The 27,989-nt window shown below is 38.8% G+C and overlaps 1 protein-coding gene across 1 annotated transcript in view; it reads right to left on the bottom strand.

Moving 5' to 3' along the window:
- The window catches only part of stxbp5a (syntaxin binding protein 5a (tomosyn)), a 181,558-nt gene that overhangs the window by 14,738 nt on the left and 138,831 nt on the right, over positions 1–27,989 (bottom strand). The window contains exons 12-21 of the mRNA XM_047388111.1: positions 24,182–24,254; positions 23,827–23,974; positions 18,932–18,999; positions 17,622–17,662; positions 17,157–17,377; positions 13,564–13,739; positions 13,148–13,273; positions 10,589–10,740; positions 3,147–3,209; positions 1,610–1,663 (exon numbers count right to left, since the gene is read on the bottom strand). Of these exons, the coding sequence (XP_047244067.1) occupies positions 1,610–1,663; positions 3,147–3,209; positions 10,589–10,740; positions 13,148–13,273; positions 13,564–13,739; positions 17,157–17,377; positions 17,622–17,662; positions 18,932–18,999; positions 23,827–23,974; positions 24,182–24,254 (1,122 nt within the window). The remainder of the gene's footprint in view (positions 1–1,609; positions 1,664–3,146; positions 3,210–10,588; positions 10,741–13,147; positions 13,274–13,563; positions 13,740–17,156; positions 17,378–17,621; positions 17,663–18,931; positions 19,000–23,826; positions 23,975–24,181; positions 24,255–27,989) is intronic.

The following is a 27,989-nucleotide window of genomic DNA, read 5'->3' as shown; positions in this document are numbered from 1 at the left end:
GGTATAGGACCAGTGTTACCTGCCAGTGTTCCATCCCCAGGTTAACCAACTTTTAACTTCCTTTAGGTAGTCAAGTCTGATCGTCTTCTCGGTGCTACGCCAGTGTCGGTCACAAGTAATCCACTTTCCTCACTCAACCATCAACTCTGTAGTAGCGGCAGGTGGTGTGTAGATCTGCTATTGCTCAATCTCATGTGGCTGAACAACGCTGGTCCCTCAAAAAAAAAAAACTAACTAGTTTGCATGACAGAGCCTCATTCCTATCAGAATTAACCAGACAATTAAGAACAGCCATGCATTACCACCAACAGAATCAGTCTGTTACTTCTTTGTGACTCTGGGCTGGGTGAGGTTTCCTGTGTTTAGTCAGTTTAGCCCTAGGCTCCACACCTGATAATACCCTCTGTCAATTTTTTTAGGTTTTAGCTTCACAACCATACTACACCTGGAACCCAAAACACTTGAGATGTGACCCAGCCTTGCATTTTCTTTTAAAGACATGACATGATTGAGCTGAAGTCCTTAAGTCTAGACATGAGTCCTAAACTCATGTCTAGCTTCTACAATGTTTTCATGTGGAGCAGTTTGCTGGGCTAACACTACCATGCATCCTCTGCATTTTGACTAAACGTATTGATAATTATTCATATAACATATTTCAATGCAGTTCCAATAAGTTGTCTGTTGGTAAAAGTTACAGAGAAAGTTGTTCTCCTGCCTTAAAAATGTAGCACTTTCCTTTAAATGTTATAATCATTTGATGATTACTGTTGCAATCAGGCCCTTTGCACATTTCTCCTCTTCTGTTTTTTGGAAAAATATCTCAGCACAGAGCTGTAACAGCCAACCTAGTCTTTCTTTGAATTTGCACATCACTTTAACAAGTAAAGTACTGGTATTGAAAGGCTCTGTTATTAAACTGAATATTGCAGATCTTATACGGTTATGTACTGAATTGTTCTCTTCTTCGATTTCAAGTTGAAATGCATCCCGACTGTGACATAACAGTTTGTGCAGAACTTCTTTTTACCACTGACACAAACAGTGGAGGTAAATGAATACATAGTTGAAACAATGAGTGGCTCTGTGGTTTCATACTATATTATAGACAATCATATCAGGACAGACAGCAAACGCAAACACATTTACAGTCTGACAGATATGCTACCTACAAGTAGCATGCAAGATATGTATCATACAACGAAGTCTCAAAACAGTTGCAATCTCAGGTTCATTCTAGGTCATCCTCTGCTCCAAGAACTTTCAGTTTTTGTGCTTTTCATGTTGTGTTAAATTTTATTTTGCATTCAAATGTTAAAAGAAGCATTTGTTGTATAAAAAAGTTATCAGCTTATATTTATGATAAATAGATACAGAACCAAAAGGAAGTGGAACAGGAGCTAACCTTGACATACATTAGAATTATTATTTTTTTAATCTTCACTTGTTTATTTATTTCAACTTCTATTTACCGATTACAGACACCAAGGACAAAGACAGTTTCTTCACCACGAAGAAAAACAAAACAAAACCATAACAGGGGTACCAAATCTGGACCACATTTGTCCTGCCAACAGAGATTCTTATGGAATCTTTGGGCCAGTCTTACCTCCTCTACCACCTCCATTGTAGAACTGTTGAAGATTGCTGTGTAACATCAACACTTTTGGGGGTAAAAAGGGGGGGGGGGGGGAGTAAAGTACAGTAAATGTACAGTTAGAAACAACCTTTTGTGTCAATTTATTTAATTTGTATGGGCAAACTTATCTTTTTAATTCAGAATAATGGTTGAACTGAAATACAAAGTTTTAAGTTGAATTTTCAATCTTTTTTTTAAATATAATTAAAAGAAAAAAAGAAAACATAAGGAACAAGAAAAAAAACTTTTTGGAAAATTTTGAGATTATGTTACTGGAGCTAAATATGAATTTATCCTTAAGCTTTTTAGGCTCACGGTGTTACTGGGGATGCACAAACGTGTAGGGCAGTTTTTATTCCAGCTTTTCGTGTAGACTTTTGTAAAACGGAAAACTGTATGTTAGAAAAAAAAAAGAAAACAATTTGATTATGTTTTAGTTTTTTTATGTTGGGTTCTTTTGTAATTTCATTCTCTTTGAAAGATAATTGTGATTAAAAGAAAGCCATTCATGGGATTCTGGAAGTTAGGCATGTTTTACCCCACCAGTACATTCTGCTACCTTTCTGAAAAGAAAAAAAATAACCCTTATGTTAAGACCAAATGACTATTTAAGGAAAACGATTTATGTTGGAAAGCCCCTTATCTCTCTCTTTCCTATTAATTATGCAAAACAGACAGATGTATCAGACTGTGGTCTGATGGCACCAGCAAATGGGAGATGGGACTACATCCAAACCTGGAAACAGCAGCAGGAAGACCTAGAGATGCGATTTGTATCTGATCTTCTAAAGAAATGTTATCATTTTATAGCACAGATATCAAGTTACCCATAATGACATGAAACAAGGTCATTCTGTTTTCCAAGGGTACCAGCAATGCAGATTATATGAATGCAAACCTAGGAGCACCTCTGTAAAACAAGGCTTATCTATTTTGTTACCTCCTATAGAAACTGATTATGCATTTTGCGCAATAGGCTTCAATTTAGTGAAACCAGACACTAAACTGAAGGATATTCACATAAAATTTAAGTTAAAAAATTATATGGCATATTCTTAGAAACAAATTAAATTTATCTTTTATTTTTAAAATTATACCATTATGCAGTGAAAGCGTGGAGATAACTCTTCTCTTTAATGGAGATGAATAATACAAATTAATAGGTTTCTCTTACACATTTAACGTTGCATTCACTTTACAAATAATATTAATCTCACTAAAACAAATCTGAACATTTCTAAATGCTGGGGATGAGTGAAACTGACATTAAAGCATTTTTAGGTTCAACAAAAAAGCAAACAATACTGTTCTGCTCTAATGAGCAATAGTTAGTACTGAAATAGTCCTTAAAGCATAAAACATCAATCTTGTTTGTGAACTGTCTGTTGCTTTGGTGTGAATGGTATAAAAGCTATACAACATATTTTGGGCCCACTTGCTGTTTGGACAAACCTGTTGGCTGATTTAATAGCATTGTCTTAAACAGAGACACTGAAGGACATGTTACCTGAAGTTGGAGACTTGCAGCGGTCGTCAGACGTGGCTGAGTACTCGTTAATGTCACACAAACCTACAACAGAACAGATTTCACAAATATTGTCAATGCATTGAATGAATTAATTAATTAATGAATCATGTTTTAAACATGTAAATAATACATGCCACCAGAAAAAAATTTAAATAAAAAAAAAACGTTTCAGACTTGTTTTTAGAAACACACAGTTAGTGGTTTCATTGCAGTCGTGTGTGTTTGTGTGTGTGTGTGTGTGTGTGTCAACTACTTTCGGTCCTGCAGTGGGAGTTTAACAAGGATGTGTGTGTGTGTGTGTGTGTGTGTGTGTGTGTGTGTGTGTGTGTGACATTGTCCTTTCAGGCAGAAAGCCAACCAAACCGCAGTCCCTTTTGGCGCACAAACACACCTGGACCCTGGACGTCTGATTACATCTCATGCTTGCCAAGCTCTGACATGAAACAGCCTGGTGCTCACCAGTCAGTGACACAGGATGTATTTATATGGCAGATTCCTGCGTCTTTGTCAGCTTGAGGATTATTATGTGCAATATTTTCAGTTTCTGGTGCAGTTGATTGCTGCGGTTGTAGTTCTCAATTGCAGTGTATGAGCAATCATATTAAAAAGTCATCAATCAGCATCTGTGTGCATACCACGCAAATGTAGTACAAATTGGAAGTGCTTTCCAAGGTACCTGCACTGCTGCTGTCCAACACATGATGGCAGTGTGTCGAAGCTGAATCCTGTTATATTTTGCGGATACTTTAAAGCTCAAGGAAAGTAAAACATGTGATCAAAGGGTGCAGAAACAGTAATGCAGGGATTTGCATAAACAAAAAATCAAAGGCCAAACTGTGAGAACTTTTTGTTTTCAAAATGCTTTTTCATGTATAACCAAATTGCACTATGGCTGGATAGCATCAATGTACACGACCTAACAAATGTGTTCATAACACTTGCACTTTTTCTTGTTTTGTCTTGTCACAACCACAAACTCTTACATATTTCATCACTTTTATAAAAAAAAAAAAAAAAATGTAAAAGATGTGCTAGAAATTTGTAGTTACCATCCTTTACGATGATACATCAAAATAAAATCCAGTGCAAATAACTTCATGTTGGTATAAATACAGCAGTTTGCTGGAGACCCCAGAGGTTTATTAGAGAAAATTAGTGTTTGTTAATAATTAACAAACCACATTACAAAGACCAGCAAACACAACAAGCAGATTAGGGATAAAGTTGTGGAGAGGTTAAAAGCTGGGTTGGGCTATGAAACAATATCTCAAACTCTGAACAGGACACAGAGCACAATTTAATCATTCAAGAATGGAAAGAATATGGCACAATTGCAACCCTACCAAGACATGGCTGTCTTCCTGAACTGATGGGTGGGCAGGGAGAGCATTAATCGGAGAAGCAGCCAAGAGGCCCATGGTAACACTAGTTAAGCTGGAGAGATCCACAGCTCACATGAAGAATCTGTCAACAGAACTACTATTAGGCTGGCACTAAACAAATCTGGCCTTTATACAAGAATGGCAAGGACTAAGAAATGTTGGAAGAAACTAATAAGAAGTTGAATAATGTAAGGATTATGATTATTGATTAATTAATATTCATCAAGAACTATAATTTAAAATAATCATTTGAAAAATATTAATTTCTTAACCAAAAATCATTACTTACGAATAGAAATCAGAGATATCCTCTGGTGTTCAATTCAATTCAATTCAAAAATACTTTATTAATCCCAAAGGGAAATTAAATGTTGTTATAGCTCATATTATGAAGGTTTCCTCAAAGAGCCGTTGTAGATGCTGCTGGCTGTGGGCAGGAAGGATCTCCTGTAGCGCTCCGTCTTACAGCAGATCTGAAGAAGCCTCTGACTGAAGACACTCTGTTGTTGTAGGACAGTCTCATGAAGAGGATTCTCAGGATTCTCCATAATGTTCTTCATTTTATGAAGAATCCGTCTTTCCACAATGATCTCCAGAGGTTCCAGAGGAGTCCCCAGAACAGAGCCAGCCTTCTTTATCAGCTTGTTGAGCTTTTTTAAGTCCCTGGCTCTGATGCTGCTTCCCCAGCAGATGATGGTAGAAGAGATCACACTTTCCACAACAGACTTATAGAAGATATGCAGCATCTTGCTGCAAACACCAAAGGACCTAAGCTTCCTTAAGAAGTACGGTCTGCTCTGTCCCTTCTTGTAGATGGCTTCACAGTTGCATCTCCACTCTAGTCTGTTGTCCAGATGAACACCGAGGTATTTATACTCCTCCACCACCTCCACTTCTTTTCCCATGATAGAAATAGTTTTTGACTTATTCCTGTTTCTCTTAAAATCTACAATCATCTCCTTTGTTTTAGTCACGTTCAAGATGAGATGATTGTTTCCACACCATGCCACAAAGCGGTTCACCACCTTCCTGTACTCAGCTTCTTGTCCATCTCTGATCCACCCCACGACTGAGTATTTCTGTAGATGACAGGAGTCTGTCTTGTACTGGAAGTCTGAGGTGTACAGAGTGAAAAGGAATGGTGAGAGTACAGTCCCCTGTGGTGCTCCTGTGCTGCTGACTACCTGGTTAGACTCACAACCCTTCAGTCTCACAAACTGTGGTGTGTTTGTCAGGTAGTCTTTGATCCAGGAGATTGTTGAGGCCTCCACCTGAGTCTTCTGGAGTTTCTGACAAAGCAAATCAGGTTGGATTGTATTAAATGCACTGGATAAATCAAAGAACATGATCCTCACAGTGCTACTGGCTTTGTCCAGATGGCAATGGGTTTGTTGAAGCAGGTGTATGATGGCATCTTCAACTCCAACTCCACAGCGATAAGCAAACTGAAGGGGGTCCTGATGGTTTACTGTTTGCTTACACAGATGAGCCAACAGAAGTCTCTCTAGGACCTTCATGATGTGAGATGTCAGGGCAACAGGTCTATAGTAATTGAGGACTGATGGGTGAGTTTTCTTTGGTACCAGAACAAGACAGGAGGTCTTCCACAACACCGGAACCTTCTTCTGGGCCAGGCTAAGGTTGAAGAGGTGCTGCAGAATTCCACAGAGCTGCTCCTCACAAGCCTTCAGGACTCTAGGGCTGACATGATCTGGACCTGGAGCCTTATTCCTATTCAGTCTCTCCAGTTGTCTCTTCACCTGACTTCTTGAGACACACAGGTGGAAGGGGGAAGCAAGGGAAGCATCAGCATCTTCTGATATGGTTGAAGGCAAACATGTAGAAGCAGAAGGGTCTAGGGCTGAGGTGGAAGATAAAAAATGTGAGGTGTTACTGGACAGCTGTGGGTCCTGTGGGTCAAAGGAAGGTGGAATGTCTGTTTGGCTGTGAGCAGGAGAGGAGGATGCGAAGTTTGTTTCTGAACTGAACCTATTGAAGAATGTGTTCATTGGCTCTGTCCAGACCTCCATCGGTCTGATCCTCCTTCTGCTTGAAGCCTGTGATCTTCTTCATCCCTGTCCACACATCTCTGATATTGTTTTGCTGGAGCTTGCTCTCCAGCTTCTTCTTGTACACCTCCTTGCTGTCTCTTATCTTGACTTTAAGTTGCTTCTGTAAACTCCTCAATAATTCTCTGTCTCCCTCTCTGAAGGCTCTTTTTTCTTGTTAAGCAGGTCCTTCAGGTCACTGGTGATCCAAGGTTTGTTATTGGGGAAGCATCTCATGGTTCTGGTGGGGATGATGTTATCCACACAGAAGTTTATATAGTCGGTTACACACTCAGTCATGGCATTTATGTCCTCTCCATGTGGCTGGCACAGTGCGTCCCAGTCTGTAGCCTCAAAGCAACCTTGCAGAGCTTCTTCAGCTTCCTGTGACCATTTTCTCACAGTCCTCTTTATTACAGATTGCCTCTGAACAAGGGGCTTATATTTCGAGCAGAGAAAAACAAGATTGTGATCTGATTTGCCTAGAGGAGGTCCTGCTTTAGAGATGTATGAGTACTTGACATTTGCATAAAACAAATCCAATGTTTTGTTTTCTCTGGTAGAGCAGCTGACAAATTGTTGAAACGTTGGAAGTGTAGCAGAGAGTGAAGCATGGTTAAAATCACCAGAAATTGCCACAAAAGCATTGGGGTTTTGTGTCTGTAGCCTAGCAACAACTGAGCTGATGGTATCACATGCAGTGTCAGCAACAGCGGAAGGTGGAACGTAAACTGTTGCCAAAATAACACTGGTGAACTCTCTTGGTAAATAATATGGATGAAAACTTATTGCTAACAGTTCAATATCTGGAATGCAGAGATGACACCTTACCAGTAACATGTCCTGGATTACACCATCTGTTGTTCACAAGTACTGCCAGTCCACCACCTTTACATTTGCCGCTCCTCTTTAAATCTCTGTCTGCTCGTATGGTTAAAAAGCCCGGCAGAGAGACGCTGGAGTCGGGGATATGATCCTGCAGCCATGTCTCAGTAAAACACATAATAATGCATGCCAGGTACTCTGGCTGGGTCCTTCGTAGGGCTTGGAGTTCATCCAACTTGTTTCCCAACGATCTCACATTGCCCATCAAAATCGACGGAAGAGATGGTTTGAACTTCCTCCTTCTCTCCCTTCTCTTAGCTCCTGCTCTGCATCCACGGCGTCTCCTTTTCAACTCATCAGGGATTTGGGGTTGTAGCTGAAGTATTATTTGAGCTTTTGAGATATTAATCAGCTGCTCCCGGTTGTAAGAAACAACCCCGTTGCCATGGCAATGCATCATAACAAATGTCCAAAAATAGAAAGTATTAAGAAAAATCCTCCAAGCTGCACAGCATCCGACACTGGAGTGGACAGTCATCCAAAAAAAAATCAACTGTATCCACCACAAGAGGAATAGTTCCCAAAAAAGAATAAATCAGAATCAAAAGTAACAGAGCTACTCCAACCTGCTGCCACCTTGAGCGGCGCAATTCTAGAATTGTTGTGATTATGGGCTCAGAGCTCTTTAATAATTACAAATTATTAACCAAAGCCACCAACTGTCACTGTTTATTCAACCGCTTCACCGAAGGTGGAGGATCTTCGACCTTGTTTTGACAGATAAATCACTCTTGCACGAAATAAACACAAACGCTTCTCTTAATTATATATATGAAGATTTATTGAAGCCAAATAATCCTGATATACCCTTATTCTGGTCCAAAAACCTTCACCTAACTAACAAGCACTGTTCTACACAAAGGGAATAAAAATGACTACCTAACAATAATAATAAAAGAAAAAAAAGAATATATATATATATATGCATTTAGTGTCTATGAAGATCAAACCAGCAGTTTTATGGACAACATGTGTAATTTGGGTTAAATGGAAAGAAATCCTCCTGGTGCTGATGTCTCGATCGCAGCGATCAGCTGATAAAACATTAACCACGCACGATTCAGCAGCGCTTGCGCAACAATTCAAAATACAGCTCAGCATAAAATACTTCAATCAGTATTGCATGCAACAACTTGATACCTTGGAAAAACTACTGGTGATCCTACATCACCTTAACTGCCTCATCCTGCCCAGACCTCTAAATGCACTTATCCGGTTTACTATGAAAAGAACGAAATTACTTTGAAGTTGATGTCTGCTCTCCACTGGTTGAGGATGGATCAGGTCTGAAGAAAGGGAGGGGAGGGGGATCACGCGTCCGTGATCGAATTAAAGAAAAAAAAAAAAAACAATAACTTCTCATCCGTCCAGGAGGGGAAAAGATGAAGAACCTTTAGTCGACTGCACAAGGAGGAAACTCATCTCCTTGCACATAGAACCTCTGTAGGTTTCCAGCTGCGCCGAGTGTGGCACGGTCTTCAATCGGCAAATAAATCCTCTGATCTTCTCGTATCAGACAGATTTCCAGCTTTCAAGCTCTTCTGGGAATGGCCTTGTGGAGCAAGAGTTCGCCTGCGAGCTTTTGTTTCTCGAAACATGCACCTCCTATGCGCTGTCCTGTGACAAGTGGGAAATGGCCCCGAAACTCTGCATCTCAGCCGGTTTATACTCCCAGTGATGTCAGAGCTGCGACGTCTGTTGATTTGCGCATGTCAAAATGTGCGACCAAAATGGATGACCCCAACAATAAGAAGGCATGTAGGAAACATGGCAAGCATGTGGAAGAAGGGGCCCTGGTAAGATGAGACCAAAACTAGTTACTAGCCAGACCAAAGCTACTTGGCCTATAAACAAAATGATGTGTGTGGATGGCTAACTCTGGAGATCACCCTGAATACACTTTCCACACCGCGAAACACAATAGTGGTAGTATTATGATGTGCAGGTCCTTTTTCCCCATCGGGACAGGGTAGTTGGTGAGAGTTGATTGGAAGATGGATGGGGCTATATACACTGCAATACTGGATGAAAACACACTGATAAAGTTGTTACCTTTTCAACAGAACAGCAACCCTAAACATACAACCAGAGCTAAAAATGGAATGGTTTAAATGATAGTATATTCATGTGTCAGAAGGACCCACTCCCACCCAGAACTAAATACAACTGAGACTGATTGGTAAAACTTGAAAATTGATGTTCATATAAGCTCTTCATCAAATTTGACTGAGATTGAGTTATTCCGTTAATAAAAATGTGCAAATGTTTTAGTCTAGATGTGCAAAACTGGTAGAGGTATAACTCAAAGAACAAACCCTTTCACTTCCAAACCAAACTTCTGAGTACCTCTATCACATGAAATAACAAAAACTGAGGTGTGTGGTTGTAACTTGACACAATGTGAAAAGGTTTAAGGGATATGAATACTTTAGCAACCCACTATGGATGCAGTTTGAGTGTATGTGTTTGTGTGTGTGTTATTTTATTGCTTCACATATTTAGATCAGTTTACAGATTAGATTAGGGAATAAGCACCTGTGGTCAAGCTTTGGTGGCAATAACAAGTCATCATGCTTAATGACAAGCTTGACCTGTCAGGTGAGGAAAAATTTAAACTGAAATAATTTCCTTTGGGTTTGTGTGTATTTATATGTCCACAGTTAAAAAGCTGACATCACCAGATTAAATAAATGCAAAAGAGAACAGAAAAATCTTTCTACATGGGTAGATTTATTTTTGCACCAACAATGACTTTATTTAACACAATTTTTTAATTACAATAAGATTTAAATTAGGATTTGATTTAATTGTTATTTTGGCATCTAGTTATTTTTTCAACTTGTGCTACACTTTTTATCATTACATTTATTTGAAAAAAGGCTGTTAGTCTGCCTATATTTAGTTATGTTTATTGTGTGTTTAAGAACTACATTTTATACTATGCTCAGGGTTTGGTGTAAGGCAATTTGCATCTTATTAAGAAACACCAGGTCAAAAAAAGCCTCAGTTTTAAAAGATCTGATAAAAATACAACCCCTTTTCACTGTGCTTGACTAGAAAAGTTTTCTTTTTCACGTGTCTTCTTTGTATTATTTTTATTCTTTACCTCCCGAAGGCTGCCGTGTTTTTCTTGGCGACCGAGGCTGTCTCTGGTAGGGATCATTGGATCCGTAAAGCTCCACCGTTCCCAAATTGAGAACTACCATTTTCTGGATGTAGTCCACCACTGCCAGGCCATTACTGTTGCCAAACACCACTCTGGAGAGTGTTGGAAGCAGAGGAAGAGGCAGTGGAAGAAGCAGAAGAGCAAGAAGTTTAAGAAACAAGGATAAAAATGCAAAGAAATGTGACATTGATTAGAAACAAGGTAATGATAATATTTTAATTTACTTAAACAGATAATAAGATCACAGTCCATAAACCTTGCTGTCAAGCATTGCCTTGCAGAAGTATTTCTACTCCTTGAGCTTTTAAACGTTTTGTCATATTACGATCCGAAACTGCCATCTATGTATTACGATTTTATGTAGTAGATCAACACAAAGTAGGGCATTAGCTGAATCACAAGCTGGGAATATAAACTGAGCTAAATACAAGGTAATCCTAAGAATTGAAACTGAGGAAGTTTCAGCAGGACTGAAACTTCCTCAAACATAAAGCCAGAGTTAAAATGGAATGGTTTAGACCAAAACATATGCATGTAATAGAATGGCCCAGTCAAAGTCCAGACTTAATTCCAACTAGGAATTTGTAACAAGGCTTCAAAATTGCTGTTCACAGATATGATTAAAAATAGACTGACATGAAAAATATCATGGAATGATTGAATTCAATTCAAAAATACTTATTAATCCCAAAGGGAAATTAAACGTTCTAGTTCATATTATGCAGGTTTCTTCAAAGAGCTGTTGTAGATGCTGATGGCTGTGGTCAGGAAAGATCTCATGTAGCAGTCTGTCTTACAACAGATCTGAAGAAGCCTCTGACTTAAGACATAGCATAAAACAAATCCAACGTTTTGGATTCTCTGGTAGAGCAGCTGACAAACTGTTGAAATGTTGGAAGTGTAGCAAAAACTGATGCATGGTTAAAATCATCAGATATTGCCACAAACACATTGGGGTGTTGCGTCTGTAGCTTAGCAACAACTGAGCTGATGTCATAACCTGCAGTGTCATCAACAGCTAAAGGTGGAACGTAAACTGTTGCCAATATAACACTGGTGAACTCTCTGGGTAAATACTGTGGATGAAAACTTAGTGCTAACAGTTCAATATTTGGACTGCAGAGATGACACTTCACAGTAACATGCCCTGGATGACACAATCTTTTGTTCACAAGTACTGCAAGTCCACCTTCTTTGCGTTTACTGCTCCTTTTTAAATCTCTGTCTGCTCGTATGATCAGAAAGCCTGGCAGATCCTGCAGCCATGTCTCAGTGAAACACATAATACTGCATTCCCAATACTCTGCCTGGATCCTTTGTAGGGCTTGGAGTTCATTCAACTTGTTTCACAACGATCTCACATTGCCCATCATAATTCATGGAAGAGATGGTTTGAACTCCCTCCTTTTCTCTCTTTCCTTTGCTCCTGCTCTGCATCCATGCCTCTTTTTCAGCTTCTCAAGGATTTGAGGTTGTAGTTGAAGTATTATTTGGGGTTTTGAGATGTTAATCAGCTGCTCCCGGTTGTAAAAAAAAACACCTATTTGCTATGGTGACACAACATAACAAATGTCCAAAAGTAAAAACGTATTAGCAAAAAACCTTTCAGTTGCACAGCATCCAGTACCGGTGAGGATAATTGTCCAGAAAAATCAATTTTTATGCACCACAAGAAGAATTTTAGTTCTTAAAAAGAATTGATTTGAATGAAAAGTAACAGAGCTACTAAAATGACCTTGAGTGAAAATACAGGTATTTATGCAAACATGTTAAACACAAATGTAAAACATGACAGAACAGCTTTAATTTATTAGTTTAAAGCTATAATAATGTTATAGATAAAAAAAAAAATTGTATTATGTTTTGATATGAAGATTAAGGCAAAAATATAAGGTAAAAACATATTAAATTTAGTGGAAACGTTTGATAGGAGAAAATTCTGAAACTTTCTCTAAAATGCCATTTATAGGACTTTATTAACTTAAATTCAAATACTTTATCAATCCAAAAGAAAATTAAACAAATGTAGGAACAGTTTGTTGGAGTGATTTTGAAACTTTGGTGGTACCTTTTAAGCCCATGCCTAGACCCAATCCATTCAATCTGACTTAGCTTAGTAAAACTCATCTAAGTAAAATGGGCAAACATCTGGGCCTGTAGATGGTAAAGACATATCGTAAAAAACTAGAGTGAAAGCTTGGTTGTACAACTGTATAGACTCAGGAGGGCTACATTAAAATGCACAGCACACTTTGAATTATGTAAAGAAAACAAAGGTTTTTGAAAACTATTTATCATTTTCCTTCAACATTCACTTTGTGTTGATCAGTCACAAACACAATTGAAGTTTGGGGTTGTAAAGTGAATAAAAACATTCAGGAGTATGAACACTTTTGCAAGGCACTATAATAAAATCAAAAATTGCTGATTTCAGACAGAACAGCTGGATAAAGATAAAATAGATGCCAGTGTTCTTACAAACTCTGTGTGTCCACTTACAGGCCGTAGGAGGAATTCAGCGCCAGACTTGTGATCTGCTGAGGAGGCTCTCCACTCACCCACACTGACTGGACCACCAAATCCACTTGGTAACCTGGAGACTGCTTCAAGGGAGTACTTCGCAGTCTGTAGAGAAGGGCAAAAAAAAATGAGAAAAGAAGGAAGCAAAAACAAAATGAGAAGACAAAACCAAGAGAAGCACAAGCACTGCCGCTAGATATGTGAAGCAGCTCGGCATATTGAGAGTCTGGCAAAAGTGTCTGCAGGGGGATGATGGGGAGGCTGTGGCCGGGAATGCTCCAGGCCTCTGACTAATTCTACGCAACTGTGCTTGAGGCTAAAAGCAAGAATCTTGTGTGTGTTAGTGCTCCTGCTTCTTTCATGTAAGCCCCTTTGTGTGCATGTCTGTCTCATACTTAAGGCAGGGTATGTTGCCTCCGTCAGAGTTGTTGCTGCTGGTGGAAGGGTGTGAAGGTGGGCCGCTCGTCTGAGGGGAGGCACCAGGGGTGGGATGTGCCGATGTTTGCTCCCCACCTCCGCCATCTGGAGACTCAGTTTCACTCAGCTCGTACTGCATCCGCACCTCTAGTAACTGTAAACACACACAGATGTGCACAGAATGACGGCAGAGATCAGAATATATTAGCAAATCGCCAGCTTCTTATGCATTTTCAATTTGAAGATTCCAGACATTTCCAGTCAAATTTCTACTTTTTTTATCAAAGAGGTTTTGACATTCATGGATTAACATATATAGTGTTTTCTGGTACGGTATGTACTTCATTTACACAGTGCCTTGCAAAATTATTCATACATTTTCGACCTTCCTCATTTTGTCACATTACAACTACAAGCCTGTATACACCTAAAAACTAAGTGTTATTAAATCTCATTGTAATGCGGTTGTTCTGTGAAGGGCTAAGCAAACAAACAGCATGATAAAGACCAATCAACACACCAGGCAGGTCAGTGCTGTAACTGTAAACCTACCAAAACATGACACCTAAATTGACAGGTCGGGTGAGGAGAGCTTTATTCAGGGAATCAGCTAAGAGGCCCCTGGTAACTCTGAAGCAGCTGCAGAGATCCACAGCTCAGGTGGGAGAATCTGGAACAGGATAACTATTGGTCATACAATCCAAAGATCTGGCCTTTATTAATCCTTGGAAGAAGTAAACCATTGTTGAAAGGAAGCCATAAGAATATCTGCTGTGTAAGGGCAGCTAAGTAATGGTCACAGCAAATTTAAAGAAATGCTCTGGTCAGATGACATCAAAACTGACCATTTGTGTCTACGTGGAAAATGCAAGGAGTATTAACATATTCATGATTCAGAATGGCCAAGTCAAAGTTCAGACCTAAATCCAATTGAGAATCCAGGTACTGTCCAACCAAAAAGCCTGAGTTTACACTATTTCTGCAAAGGCAAATTGGCAACAACTTCACTCTCTGGATGTGTAAAGCTGCCAGAGACGTGCCCTAAAATACCTTTAGTTGAAATTGCAGATAAAGGTGGTTCCACATAGTATTAACTGAGCAAAGCTGAACACAAATGCACGCTTTTCGTGAATAGGAACATAATTTTAATTTAGTAGGGATGATCAGGCCTGCTGACAGCTTTGGGGAATGCACAGCCGTGAGTCTGTCTCTCCACTCCGAGATGGGCAGCCCCTCCCGCATCGTTTTAATCTGCTCCACACTGACTTTCAGACCGCATGTGGAACTCTGGGCCCCCACCCTCTCCATTGTCCCCCATTGTGGACGAGCCACACCAAGTTTATAGCCATTGCTAAGTTGTACTTTTTTATTATGAATTTTATTTGCAAAGTTATAAAACATATGACTTTTTCCTTCTACTGCATGGCTCCTTTGAGTTGAGTCACATAAAATCCCAATAAACAACTCTGTGTGTTAATGTGACAAAATGTGAAGAAGTTTATACATACCTTTACAAAACCCTGTATAGTAACAACAATTATTCAAACAACAGGATAATAATGTGTTGGTGAATGACATCTGCATACATTCAGACAGTCGCCTTTGATGAAATGGATTTGTCAGTGACGTGTTGGTATGTGTGTGGGCAGACTGAAAATCATAGAGGTCCTCTAATACTGAAATACTCCATCCTTTCTAAATCCCCCTCCAGACTACCCCTTTGCAACCTCCGCCTTCGCAAAGATACACACAGCTTCTGAGCTCAAACACAATGCCGATAAGCTTTTCTTTTTGGCATTCTGTCAGCCTCATTAGCCCTACTGACATGTGGGAGTTTAGAGTGATCAGTGCCCTTCTTCAGATTCTCTCCCTCTCTCTGCTCTCCTCTATCTTCACTCCTACAAGGTTATGTAGAAGTTTGGCCTTATGCAAAGAGACACTGTTCAAGCTTCATCCTCATATCTAGCCCTGATTCCACATTGCAGCATTTATCAGGGGTGTGGGGGGTAGTGTGAAAGTTTGATCAGGCTCTTTAAATTCATGAACGCTTTTTGAGAGTTTTAAATATTTATGACAAACAGTTCTGAACTTAAAAAAAGAGGGCATCAGCGAGACACATCACAGCACTGCCTACACACTGACTGAAAAGAGCCAGGTGCAGCAAAGGCGCAGAGAAGAGATTAACTGCATTTGTTTTTATTCAGCTAAACACAGACTGCATTGCCATTAACACTTAGGTTGCTATCAAAGAAGATTATAGCGTTGGTCTAGCTTTGCTTGCTTCACTGCTGTCTGTTGGCATGGCAACCTCACTGCCTCTGAGTGTGTGTTTATATGTCTCAGCATCTAAAATCAGGAGAAAAACCGAGTGTTGAAAGCACATCATAAGAAAACAAGGGTTGTGTTTGCCTTGTCCTTCTGAAAGGTTTCTACACAGGTCTCGTGTAAAAATGTCTAACTTCTCAAAACTCAACTCTTCAGAGCTCTCAGAGGTTAATGTGCATTTTAAAACCTAGAATATTGAAGTTCGACAGACAGACAGACAGACAGACAGACAGACAGACAGACAGACAGACAGAAAGACAGAAAGAAAGAAAGAAAGAAAGAAAGAAAGAAAGAAAGAAAGAAAGAAAGAAAGAAAGAAAGACAAGGATTTGAGGCAGAACAAAAATAATTCCAAAAAGGGCAAAAGAAAGCACAAGGAATGAAGAAATGGGGGAAGAAAAGACAGAAACATATGAAGAAAGATGGGAGGTCAAAAGAAAGGAAAAAAAGGACACAAGAGAAGAAACAAGGAAAGACAGAAAGAAAGGAGACATGGAAGGAAGCACAAAAAAGATTAGGATATTAGGAAAGAAAGGAAGGACACCAGGGAAGAAATGAAAGAAGGAAGGAACTACAAAAATAGACAAAGGTAGGAAGCACAGAAGAAAGGATACAAATAGGGAGAGAATGAAGGACACAGGCAAGGGCACAAGAGAGGACAGAAGGAAGGACAAAATGAAGGAAATAACAGAAGGAATGACACAAAGAGCAGAAGGAAAGAAGGACACAATGAAGGAAAGAAAGAAATGGAACACACAATAGAATGGAGTGACAAGATACTGGGAAGAACTAAATGAAGGGAGCTGGGATACAAGGACAGGAAGACAGAAGGTAAGGCAGAAAAGACAATGAGGGAAAGAAATAAGAACACAAGGAACAAAGGAAGGAGAGAAGAAAGAAGGAAGAAAGGAAGAACACAAAGAACAAAGGAGAGAAATTGAACTAGAAAGGAAAGAAAAAGAGCATAAGAAAGGGTTAAAGAAGAAAGAGGGACAGACACAAGGTAAGAAGAAAGGATGGAGATCAAGAAAGAAAGACACAACATTAAGACAATGGGATGAGAATAAAGTCTGCAAATACAATTACACATTTTTTTCAATCCCTGTTTAGACCTAGAAAATACTGAACTGATATTCCAGACTTTTTGTTGTTGTGTCTATGTTTACATTGTTGCAGCTGATTCAATAAGACTTTCTGCAAAGTAAAAAAAACAAAATTTTAAACAAAAGTAACAACGGGAACGCACCTGCACCACTTCAGTAGTTACTTCAAGCTTGCTGAAGCGATAGATGATAACATTGGCTGACACCCCAGCCACACAAAGCATCCTGCTTTCGGGGCACCAGGCCATAATCTGAATGGCAAAGGGATCTTCGTCCGCCACCTCAATGCTGCCCTTGTCTTCCTTGGATCGGTTCCTCTCAAAAACCTTGGCTGTTTTTAGCTTATAGAGCACCTGAAGCATTACTGAAAGAAGAAGAGGGAAGAAAATGTTAGTTGCAGTTTTAGGAATATAAACCACAGAGCTGAATGAGGCTTTTAATCACTGCTGTGAGAACAAACCCAAACAAAAATAATCTCTAAAAATGAATATTTTAGATGTTATCTCATATTTCCCATTTTGACTCAAGGTTTACCAAAATCTAATTATGTAATTCGTAACATAAAAACAGAAAAAAGGATAAATAGATGAACAGTGAGGATGACATACTTGCAGAGGCATCCCAGAACTTCACTGTTCCATCAGCATGCCTGGAATTAAAAAAAGAGAACAGAACAGAAAACAAACATATTGGGAATTAATTAAATTTTTACATCCATCTACTGTATCAACTTTTACCAAAAGAAACAGCTATATAAAATTCACAACTACTTAAATAAAAATATCCACCGTAGGAATTTCAAGGAGCTCTTGAGTAACAAAACAATAAATTCATAGATTATTAGAATTAGCAGGCAAAAACCTATAATAGTACATGAAAAGGACGTATATGGTATTTTGCAAAAAGGTTCACACCCTCGGAATATTTTGTCATATTACAATTTTGTGTTAGCGACCAAGAAAAGTTGTATATTGTACTCTGAAAAAAAAAGAAATTTAGATTTAAATTTGATTTTCAAAGCTATTTACCAATAAACATCTGAAAAATAGGTGGGCATTTGTATTTCTCCCTCTTTACTATGATCTCTCCCCCAAAAAACTGACTGCCTTCAGAAAATTAGCATGTAGAGTCCACTTTAGTGTAATTAAATCCCCATATGGCTGTTCTCTGAAGGCTTCAGCAGTTTGTCACAGAATATTACTGAACAAACTGCATCATGAAGACCAAAAACCAAAGTTGACAGTACAGGGATAAAGTTGTGAAGAGGTCTAAAGCAAGGTTAGGAGAGAAAATAGTTTCTCTACCGTTGGAGATCTCATAAAGCACTGTTTAAGCCATCATAAAAAAATTACAAGGGCAGGGAACATTAAACAGCGAGACAGCGCAGAGGGTCACTGCATCCCTCAAGAGGCTGCTGAGATCCACAGTTCAGACAGGAGGATATGTTGACAGGACAACTACTGGTTATGATTATGGTTATGACAGGAACTCCAGCTTGAAGTTTGCCGCAGATCATGAAGGAGACACAGCCAACATGTGGAAGAAGGTGATCTGGTCAGATGAGAATGAAACTGGACCTTTTGACCTACATGCAGGACATGTGTGGTGGAAAACTAAAGTGGCGCATCATTCTGAACATATTTTCCCACACTGAAACATGGTGGTGACAGCCCCATGATGTGGGGATGCACACAGAGGTGAACAGAAAGGAGGAGTTCTTACTCCCCATAACTGAATGTCTTCTCTGCAGTGCCACTGATCTGTTAGAAAACCCTGTTTCTGCTGTCTCTTATCACACATAAACAAATTAGGGGTCCGTTGTGAAGAAAAAGTTACAGTCTTTCTTGTGGAGTTCACCTAAGACTGCAGTCGAGTTGGGAAACAATTGCAGCATCATGATAATGACATATCGCCTTACCCAGTGATGATGATCTCGGAGTAGCTCTGTGTGCCCTGTCCCCAGTTTCCACCACTAATAGGCCACTCCTTGATGAAGACAGGAAATACATGTTAGTTAAAACCTATTTCAATAAACAGGTGTCATTATACACACTGCTTCTAGACAGAGATGATGTCTTCATGTGTGAGTTTAAACAGGAAAATATGCAGGGAGTCTTTCGGCATCTCTCTCAGGGTGTATTGCAATAACACATTATACACCTCTGTGAGAGACTGTGTGTATGTCAGCAGGGGGTCTGGCTCTCAAGCCGTTGACACATACAAAGGTCACCAGTATGACTCATTGTGATCTTCATATGAGAAGGCCCCCTGCAGCTCAGGGAAGCTTTTCTTCAGCAGGAAAAAAAAAGAAGAGGTTAGGTTGCCAGTTCAGGTCAGTGCATTCTGACATTTTATACAGAAAGCTGAACAAGGCGACAAGGAAAAGAACATAAGCATACATAATGGCTGAAAGAGAAGTAGGGGGTCTGTCTGGTATGATATAGGGAAGGCAGAAAAGAATAAGAGGAGAGTGGAGGTGTGCAGCAAAGAAAAGAGAATTGCTGAGTAGTATTAGATTTATGCATATTTCGCTTCATCAAAATATTGATGAACATACTTTGGTTGAGATTTTGTTACATAAAAGTGCCCTTTATTATAGCAACTTTGTTCTTCCTGGAGTATGGCATAAAGGTTAGAGTGTGTTTTTTTAAATAATTTACATACATAATTTATACATTATGAATCGGTAAGATATAAAGGGTAAATTAGTTCAGCACAAATTATAACTTTCTGGTTTAAAATAAACTTTACAAAATGTTACATATATGAATCTAAAATATTAACTGATGATGTTAAAAGGTCAGTTTTGCAATAGTACTTGCTGATTATAACTAAACAACCCTGTCATATTTCATCTATAGTATCCGATGCTTTGCAAAAGTATTAAATCATGCAAAGATGGAATCTATTTTCCTTATTAAGAGACGTCTGAGGTAATTGGCTGCTCTAGATTTTTATTTAGGGTTATCAATGTATAGAGGGCTTAATGCAAATATAAGCCAACTTTCAGATATTTATTAGTAGAAATCTTTAAAAACCCTGTGTCATTTCCCATCTAATTCACAATCATTTGTATTGGTCTGTCATGTTTAATCCTAATAAAGTTAGGTAAAGTTTGTGGTTGTAATCTGACAAAATGTGCAAAACTTCTTGTGATTGCCCTGTGACCTTTAACAGCCTTTAGCGGGTAAAGCAAAAGGATTGAAAGGTGAATGTTTTTAAGTATTTTTAAAGGCAATGAATATCACAGATAAAAATAGATTATTTTTACATGTAGCAAAAGTAGCTGCTGTTAAAAAGTGCCACATTTTACTACCCGATGGACACAGACTACTATATGTAATAAAAAGAGCAAGCTCACCCCATCTGTCCTGACCTTTTGCTCGGCTACAACTTGAAAAGTATGAATATTTATTAAACTAAATTTTCAAAGGTTTGAATCAAAATCAGCCTCATGCACCAAGTTTGTGAACACAAACAAGGAATTTGACTTTCGTTCCACTTAGTTCTCAGTGTAGACATTTTAAATATAGATCTTTAAAAAATATATATCTTGGGCCAGCTAGTACCAAAGGGTAAAAATGTTTTTATGTCACTTAAGAAGAACTTTTCAAATAATAGTTTATCCATAAGAAAATACTTAAGCTTAATGAAAACATTTCGTGATACAAAAACCTAAAGAACCCATGGAATACAAAATATTGTGTATTAGAGTTATATTACAATTAAATTATAGTACATACCAAAATTTTGGACACACCTTCTCATTCAAAGAGTTTTCTTTATTTTCATGACTATGAATATTGTAGCTTCACACTGAAGGCATCAAAACTATGAATTAACACATGTGGAATTATATACTGAACAAAAAAGTGTGAAACAACTGAAATTATGTCTTATATTCCAGGTTCTTCAAAGTAGCCACCTTTTGCTTTGATTACTGCTCCGCACACTCTTGGCATTCTGTTGATGAGCTTCAAGAGGTAGTCACCTGAAATGGTTTTCCAACAGTCTTGAAGGAGTTCCCAGAGATGCTTAGCACTTGTTGGCCCTTTTGCCTTCACTCTGTGGTCCAGCTCACCCCAAACCATCTCGATTGGGTTCAGGTCCAGTGACTGTGGAGGCCAGGTCATCTGGCGCAGCACCCCATCACTCTCCTTCTTGGTCAAATAGCTCTTACATAGCCTGGAGGTGTGTTTGGGGTCATTGTCCTGTTGAAAAATAAATGATGGTCCAACTAAACGCAAACCGGATGGAATAGCATGCCGCTGCAAGATGCTGTGGTAGCCATGCTGGTTCAGTATGCCTTCAATTTTGAATAAATCCCCAACAGTGTCACCAGCAAAGCAGCCCCACACCATCACACCTCCTCTTCCATGCTTCATGGTGGGAACCAGGCATGTAGAGTCCATCCGTTCACCTCTTCTGCGCCGCACAAAGACACGGTGGTTGGAACGAAATATCTCAAACTTGGACTCATCAGACCAAAGCACAGATTTCCACTGGTCCAATGTCCATTCCTTGCGTTCTTTAGCCCAAACAAGTCTCTTCTGCTTGTTGCCTGTCCTCAGCAGTGGTTTCCTAGCCGCTATTTTACCATGAAGGCCTGATTCACACAGTCTCCTCTTAACAGTTGTTCTAGAGATGTGTCTGCTGCTAGAACTCTGTGTGGCATTGACCTGTTCTCTAATCTGAGCTGCTGTGAAGCTGCGATTTCTGAGGCTGGTGACTCGGATGAACTTATCGTCCGCAGCACAGGTGACTCTTGGTCTTCCTTTCCTGGGGTGGTCCTCATGTGAGCCAGTTTCTTTGTAGCGATTGATGGCTTTTGCGACTGCACTTTTGGACACTTTCAAAGTTTTCGCAATTGTTCGGACTGACTGACCTTCATTTCTTAAAGTAATGATGGCCATTTGTTTTTCTTTACTTAGCTGCTTTTTTCTTGCCATAATACAAATTCTAACAGTCTATTCAGTAGGACTATCAGCTGTGTACTGTGTCCACCTCCTGCACAGACAACTGATGGTCCCAACCCCATTTATAAGGCTTGAAATCCCACTTATTAAACCTGACAGGGCACACCTGTGAAGTGAAAACCATTTCAGGTGACTACCTCTTGAAGCTCATCAACAGAATGCCAAGAGTGTGCAGAGCAGTAATCAAAGCAAAAGGTGGCTACTTTGAAGAACCTAGAATATAAGACATATTGTCAGTTGTTTCACACTTTTTTGTTCAGTATATAATTCCACATGTGTTAATTCATAGTTTTAATGCCTTCAGTGTGAAGCTACAATATTCATAGTCATGAAAATAAAGAAAACTCTTTGAATGAGAAGGTGTGTCCAAACTTTTGGTCTGTACTGTATATTTGCCCTCTACCGATTTATTTTGTTTTTGCATTTTTGTCACATTGACAAGTTTTAGATAAAAACAAAAAGATATCACATAATGATGACCTGAATAAACATAAATCTTGGCCACTAATCTTTGCAGAATTGTTTTAAATCAGCAAAATGTGAATGTTTTTGAGTATGAATAGTTTGTGTAAGGTCATGCCAGAGAATCTCATTTACATTTATGTGCACACTTTGACTAGGCCACTCCAAATCCTTCCTTTATGTTTTTTTTTTTTGAGTCATACAGAGGTGGACTTGATGATTGGATGTGCATCATCTCCCTGCTATATAATCCAAGGGTACTTGAGCATAAAGCCATGAAATAATGGCCAGAAATTCTCCTACTGCAATTTCTTGTAGAGACCAGAATCCATGGTTTCAATAATTATGGCAACTCATCCCAGTTCTGAAGAGGCAAAATAGTTGTACACCGTCACCTTACCACCATCATGTTTGACTGCTCGTATGCTGCAATGGATTTACTCCAAAGGCATATGTTCCCAAAATCAACTTGTCTCAGCAATTCACAGAATATTTTCTCCAAAAGTCATGGGGATAAACAAGATGTGTTTTGGCAAATGTTTCTTTTATATTTGGTCAGCAGTCTGCTTTGCCTTAGAAACACTGATCTTAACTGAGACAAGTGAGGCTTCCAGTGCATTAGATGTTGTTCTGGGTTCTTTGTGACCTTTGGAAGAGTTGCTGATGCGCTCCTGAGATATTTTTGGTAGGCTGACCAATACTAGAAAGTGGCTAGACTACTACAATAGGGGAAGGTTCTCCACTGTTCAATGTTTTCTCTATTTGTGGATAATCCTGAGGAATGACTTTTTAGCAATTTTCAAAGCAATAGATTTTAATGACTTTGCTTCTCTGCTCTTCTTTTCTGATATCAGGGCATACCGTGTTGCTTTTTGAGATCTTTTATCCTATTTCATGTTGCCATACAGGTTTTATTTTGATTTCTTGATTCAACTCAGGCAATTCTGAGGTGTTCATAAGGGTAGTGAAACTGTACCATTCAATGGAGGCAAGTCAGATGTAACTCATAGCCTAACAAGAGTGGAAATTGGATTTTTACATTAGACCTAGTTGGTTTGATTTTATTTTTCTCAATACATCCTCAATTGAAGACAGTTTTTTACTCAGGTTATCTTTGTCATTTAGTAAATTTTGTTTAATCATCTGAAACAGGTGTCACAAAAAATTAAAACAGAAACAATCTTCAAATGGGGAAGTACTTTTTACAACTCTAAATGATGCTTCGCTGAATAAATGCCTTTACAGATAATACGCAGAGTGAAAATGCATTTTCCTTCATATGTGCTGCTAATTTTGTTTTGTTTCTCTTTTAAAGCACATTGAACATAGAAAGGAGCCTTTATCAATGAGATATGATAGCTGTGCTTTACAGTACCTTTTTGCTGTAACCCTGCCGTTTCTGCCGTGAGCCAACAGAGTAAAGTGCAGGAATGAGGTCCACAGGGCAGTCGGCGAAGTACTCACAGCACGTTACAGGAGACTCATGGATTGTTAAAGGATATGGGTTCTCAAATATGGGGTAACTGTTAACAAGAAGGAACAGACACTGATCACACAACTTATTATAAAGGAAGTGTTTCCACATTTATAGAAGTACTAAATGCTTGTTTGATGTGCTTAGTCATATTCTGCATAATGACAAAACAAAACAATGGAAACAAAAGTACTCCTAAGACAACTTTAGTGGTTGAAGCAGCTTTAAATAACATAGTCAAGAAAGTAAGATTTACCCATTTTGTGCAAGGTCGATCACCACTAAATCTTTTTCTAAAAGGACCACCACAGCATAAGGTTCCTGAAAATCTGTAAAAGTTAAGACACATGATAATTTATCAAAGGAACACTATGAGAACTTCCCTGATTTTAACAAACCACATAAGAAAGAAAAACAATTTTTAAACAAAAAATATTTACTGGATCAATCTGTGTTTTATGTTGTTAATCCATCAGAAGATTTTGATTAATTATTGAAAACATGTAATTTTTAAACTATTCTGGGTGACAGACCCTGCAAGCTTGTTTTTGAAATAAATGTATGCAAATGTATAGTCCTTAGAGACAACTCTGATCACTAGGCTGTTTTGTGCTGACAGCTGCTTAATAAGATCAGCCCAGAGTTATGAACCTTTCTGATGGGGACCTTGTATTTTTAGCACTAAATTGCTTTCTGGCTTCTTCCATACACCTTGTATTACAACAAAACTAAACAGTATTACACCATAGATTCGTATTAATAGTAGCTACATCTCCTTGTTTCATTGTAATGTCTGATTGGGAATTGGTATTACACATATTCCCAGTTAAAGGGACACATATTGATGGGTTATCTCAAGTTATAGATCTGTTTTTAAAAGATTTGGTAAATCACAAAGTTTGACAATGTATAAAGTAGAAATGTTCAAAGTCCCTTGACCAGGACCCCAATCCAATTTTTAATGCACTTTACTGGGATCCCGGATTAAATTGAACTCCTGATACCTTTTTGTTTGGGATTTTATACGAGCCGCACCCATAGTGTTACCAGCAACCTGTGTGACTATGTTCATAAAATGTTCATGTTCATGGTTTGCAAAATTGTAATGTAGGCCATGCAAATTATTTTGACGATCTAACAGAGCGAGTCTACCCCTGACACAAGAAATGCTCAAACCTTACTCATTACTGGTTTTTCTGGCCTATTACCTGTTTTATTGGTCTCTGCTCAGAAACTGCTACGATCGAGGCTGAGTAGGAACTACATGTGACGTGAACAGACTGCTGTTCACTGATTGGCCATGGGACGAAGAGAAATGAGAAGGTTTTCAAAGAGGTGGTACAGGGAAAAGTTAATAAAACTCAAGAGCCACTTCTATAATATTACTATAATATGGCTGGAGCAGATTAAACAAAATAAAATTTTACCATTTACAAATCATGAACCGTGTCTGAATGCTGAAAGAAAAGAAAAAGGACACCATAACAACTTTCTGAATTACATGCAGGGAGTGCGCTATTTAATATCCTAAATGAGCTGATCACACATGAAATCAGTTGTTCAGATGCATACACATATTCCCAAAACACACAAAACAATACCACCATGAAACAGTGTGTTTGGTTCAGAAATCTATTGACAGTCCTTAAGTGAACCACCATCTGCAGGAGGAGGAAGCAGGCAGAGAGCAGCTGCCCATAATCAGACAGCCTACATCTAATCAAACGGGAGGAAGATCCTGCTGAATCAGTGGAGCACCAATATCCAGTATCCAAACAAACTTCACCGTGCTCAAAAGTCCACGTAAAAGTCCTTGTCCACGTTATTGCTGTTGGGAACTACAGCCATGGATTTCCACATTAAAACTCCGGTAGAGACTTTTCTGGACCTTTTCAAAATAAAGTGCATTAACCTTCTTCCAGCACAGCCAGGAAAGGGGATAAGTGCGGACTTCCTGTGGCGCCATTACCTAAAATAAAGCACAACTCCGAAGGGGGAAGGGGGGTAGCAGAGGACGTCCCAGTGATACCACTGCCCGTATAAGACCCCCACCCTTCCCACATATCTTTCTCTTCCACACCGATGGCCATCGGGAAAGGAGGGAACAAAGCGCGCTGATGTCTTTTGCTGGCAAAGACTCAACTGGATCCAAAGCCATACGATCATCGATCATATGCAAAGTTAAGTAGAATGAAATACTGTCTGTGTATCCGGTATTTTCATTCATGAACGGGGAAATTAAGGTGTAAGAGTTGCTTACCTTTCTCTCCGAAGTCCCGCAGAAGCAAAACTGTGTCGCAGAGAGAGATCCCCGGCAGAGAAGCTGTTTCTACAAGCCGAGCCTGAAGGACGAACCACGGCTTGCACCACCGTGTTTACGGTAACGAACAGCTGGTTAACGGACCGAACGAGTCGCCCAGCTCTCCGGAGCTAACCCTATTGTTCACAGAGCGAACGCAGAGGTTAGCTGAAAGCCAACCGCTTGTTGACTGTGGACGTTTATTCGAACTTCATCACCCTTGGACAATGTTTACTCACCATGGTCAGAGGTTAGGTTTGGGCAGATTAACAGATAGGTTTAGGATGAAATGATCTAAACGTTTTCATGTTATGAAGTTTTGATTTGTGGAACCTGGCTATCTTTAGTGCTAGTAGGCTAGCTACGGCACACGCCGGTTCTGTGTTCTTTGTATGTTTTAAAGTTAAGATAAACTTTATTTAAAGGGTGGTTTTAACCAGAACATTGCTCATAACGCGCCGTCCGCGCTTATGCATTTTAACCCTTTTATTAACCCTGGTATTTTAAAGGTATGTGTTGATTCTGGTGCTAAGCTCTCCGCTTCTTTGTTAGCTCAACGGCTAGCTGGATAAAGACACATGGTAGCACTAAGACTATTAAACAGAAAGGTGGTTGGTTTTCAAGCTAGTGAATAATCGTCCCTGAACATCATTTACTAGATTTGATAACTAAGTCAACACCATTAAGTCCCATTTCTCCAGAAAGATTTGGCGCATTTCCAAAATACCCCTTTTATAATCTTTCTTCGAATATTATTTCAATAACTAAAGGTAGCTAATTAGACACTGATGTGAAATGGTCATCCAGAAGGTTGGTTTTATTCAGTAGATCATTATTTAAAACATTATTTTATTAAAATAATATTTTATCTGATCTTGAATTGTGAAGGGTGGTCTAAACGTTTGCTGATTATTGCCTAAGTTAGTTCCAAGACTAACTTAACTTCATTTCCAGATTCTTCAAGATAATCCTTGGTTCTCAAACATAAACATTGCATGGTAATGTTGCATCACTCTTTTGGTCATGATTTCCAATCATCTTTAATCAACTTGTTTATATTGTACGTAGCCCATTAGTCTTCCTTATTCTTTCATTCTGCTTGGTAGTTTAGTTGAATTGTTTTAGCATAGTAAAGAGTTTGTTGATTGAAATATGTTTGACTTTGAGTTGACTTATTTTTGTTAATAAATTCTTGTATTTTAAGAAATTGTGTGAATTCATTCCATATATGTGCAAAGTTTATGCTGTTCAATAATGCCAGAGCGCGTCTCACACCTTTCTATTCTGTCCTAATACCGTCACCTTACCTTATTTAATATTAATATTAAATATTAAATAATATTCTCAGATTCATATTTACAACATTGTGGCATCGCTGGGTGGGCATTATTATGAACAGCTTGCACTGTACATAGATGTGAATGAATAAACCACAACTGCACATTATTGATGTACCAAGTGATTAGCTTAAAACCAGCTGTCACTGGTCACAATAGGACTCAAAACATCAGAGTTCTAACATCAGATGTCACTGATTATATTTAAAAGAATATTATAACTCGTGATACTCCAGGAGTTCACAAATTTAGACTTTGTCAAAATTAATAACTCCAATATATCCGTGCTAGTAACAATCAACTCTACTACATAAGCAAAATTTTAGATGTTCTGACTCAGTCTGGTTTCTTCTGTGCAAGCAATAACTTGAGACTTGGTTTAACTTTAGTTAACCTCACTGTCCAGACAGTTGCTGCACATCTGTATC

The sequence above is a fragment of the Girardinichthys multiradiatus genome, chromosome 15, assembly GCF_021462225.1.
Source record: "Girardinichthys multiradiatus isolate DD_20200921_A chromosome 15, DD_fGirMul_XY1, whole genome shotgun sequence".
Taxonomy (NCBI): domain Eukaryota; kingdom Metazoa; phylum Chordata; class Actinopteri; order Cyprinodontiformes; family Goodeidae; genus Girardinichthys; species Girardinichthys multiradiatus.
This window is presented reverse-complemented; position numbering and strand designations above follow the sequence as displayed.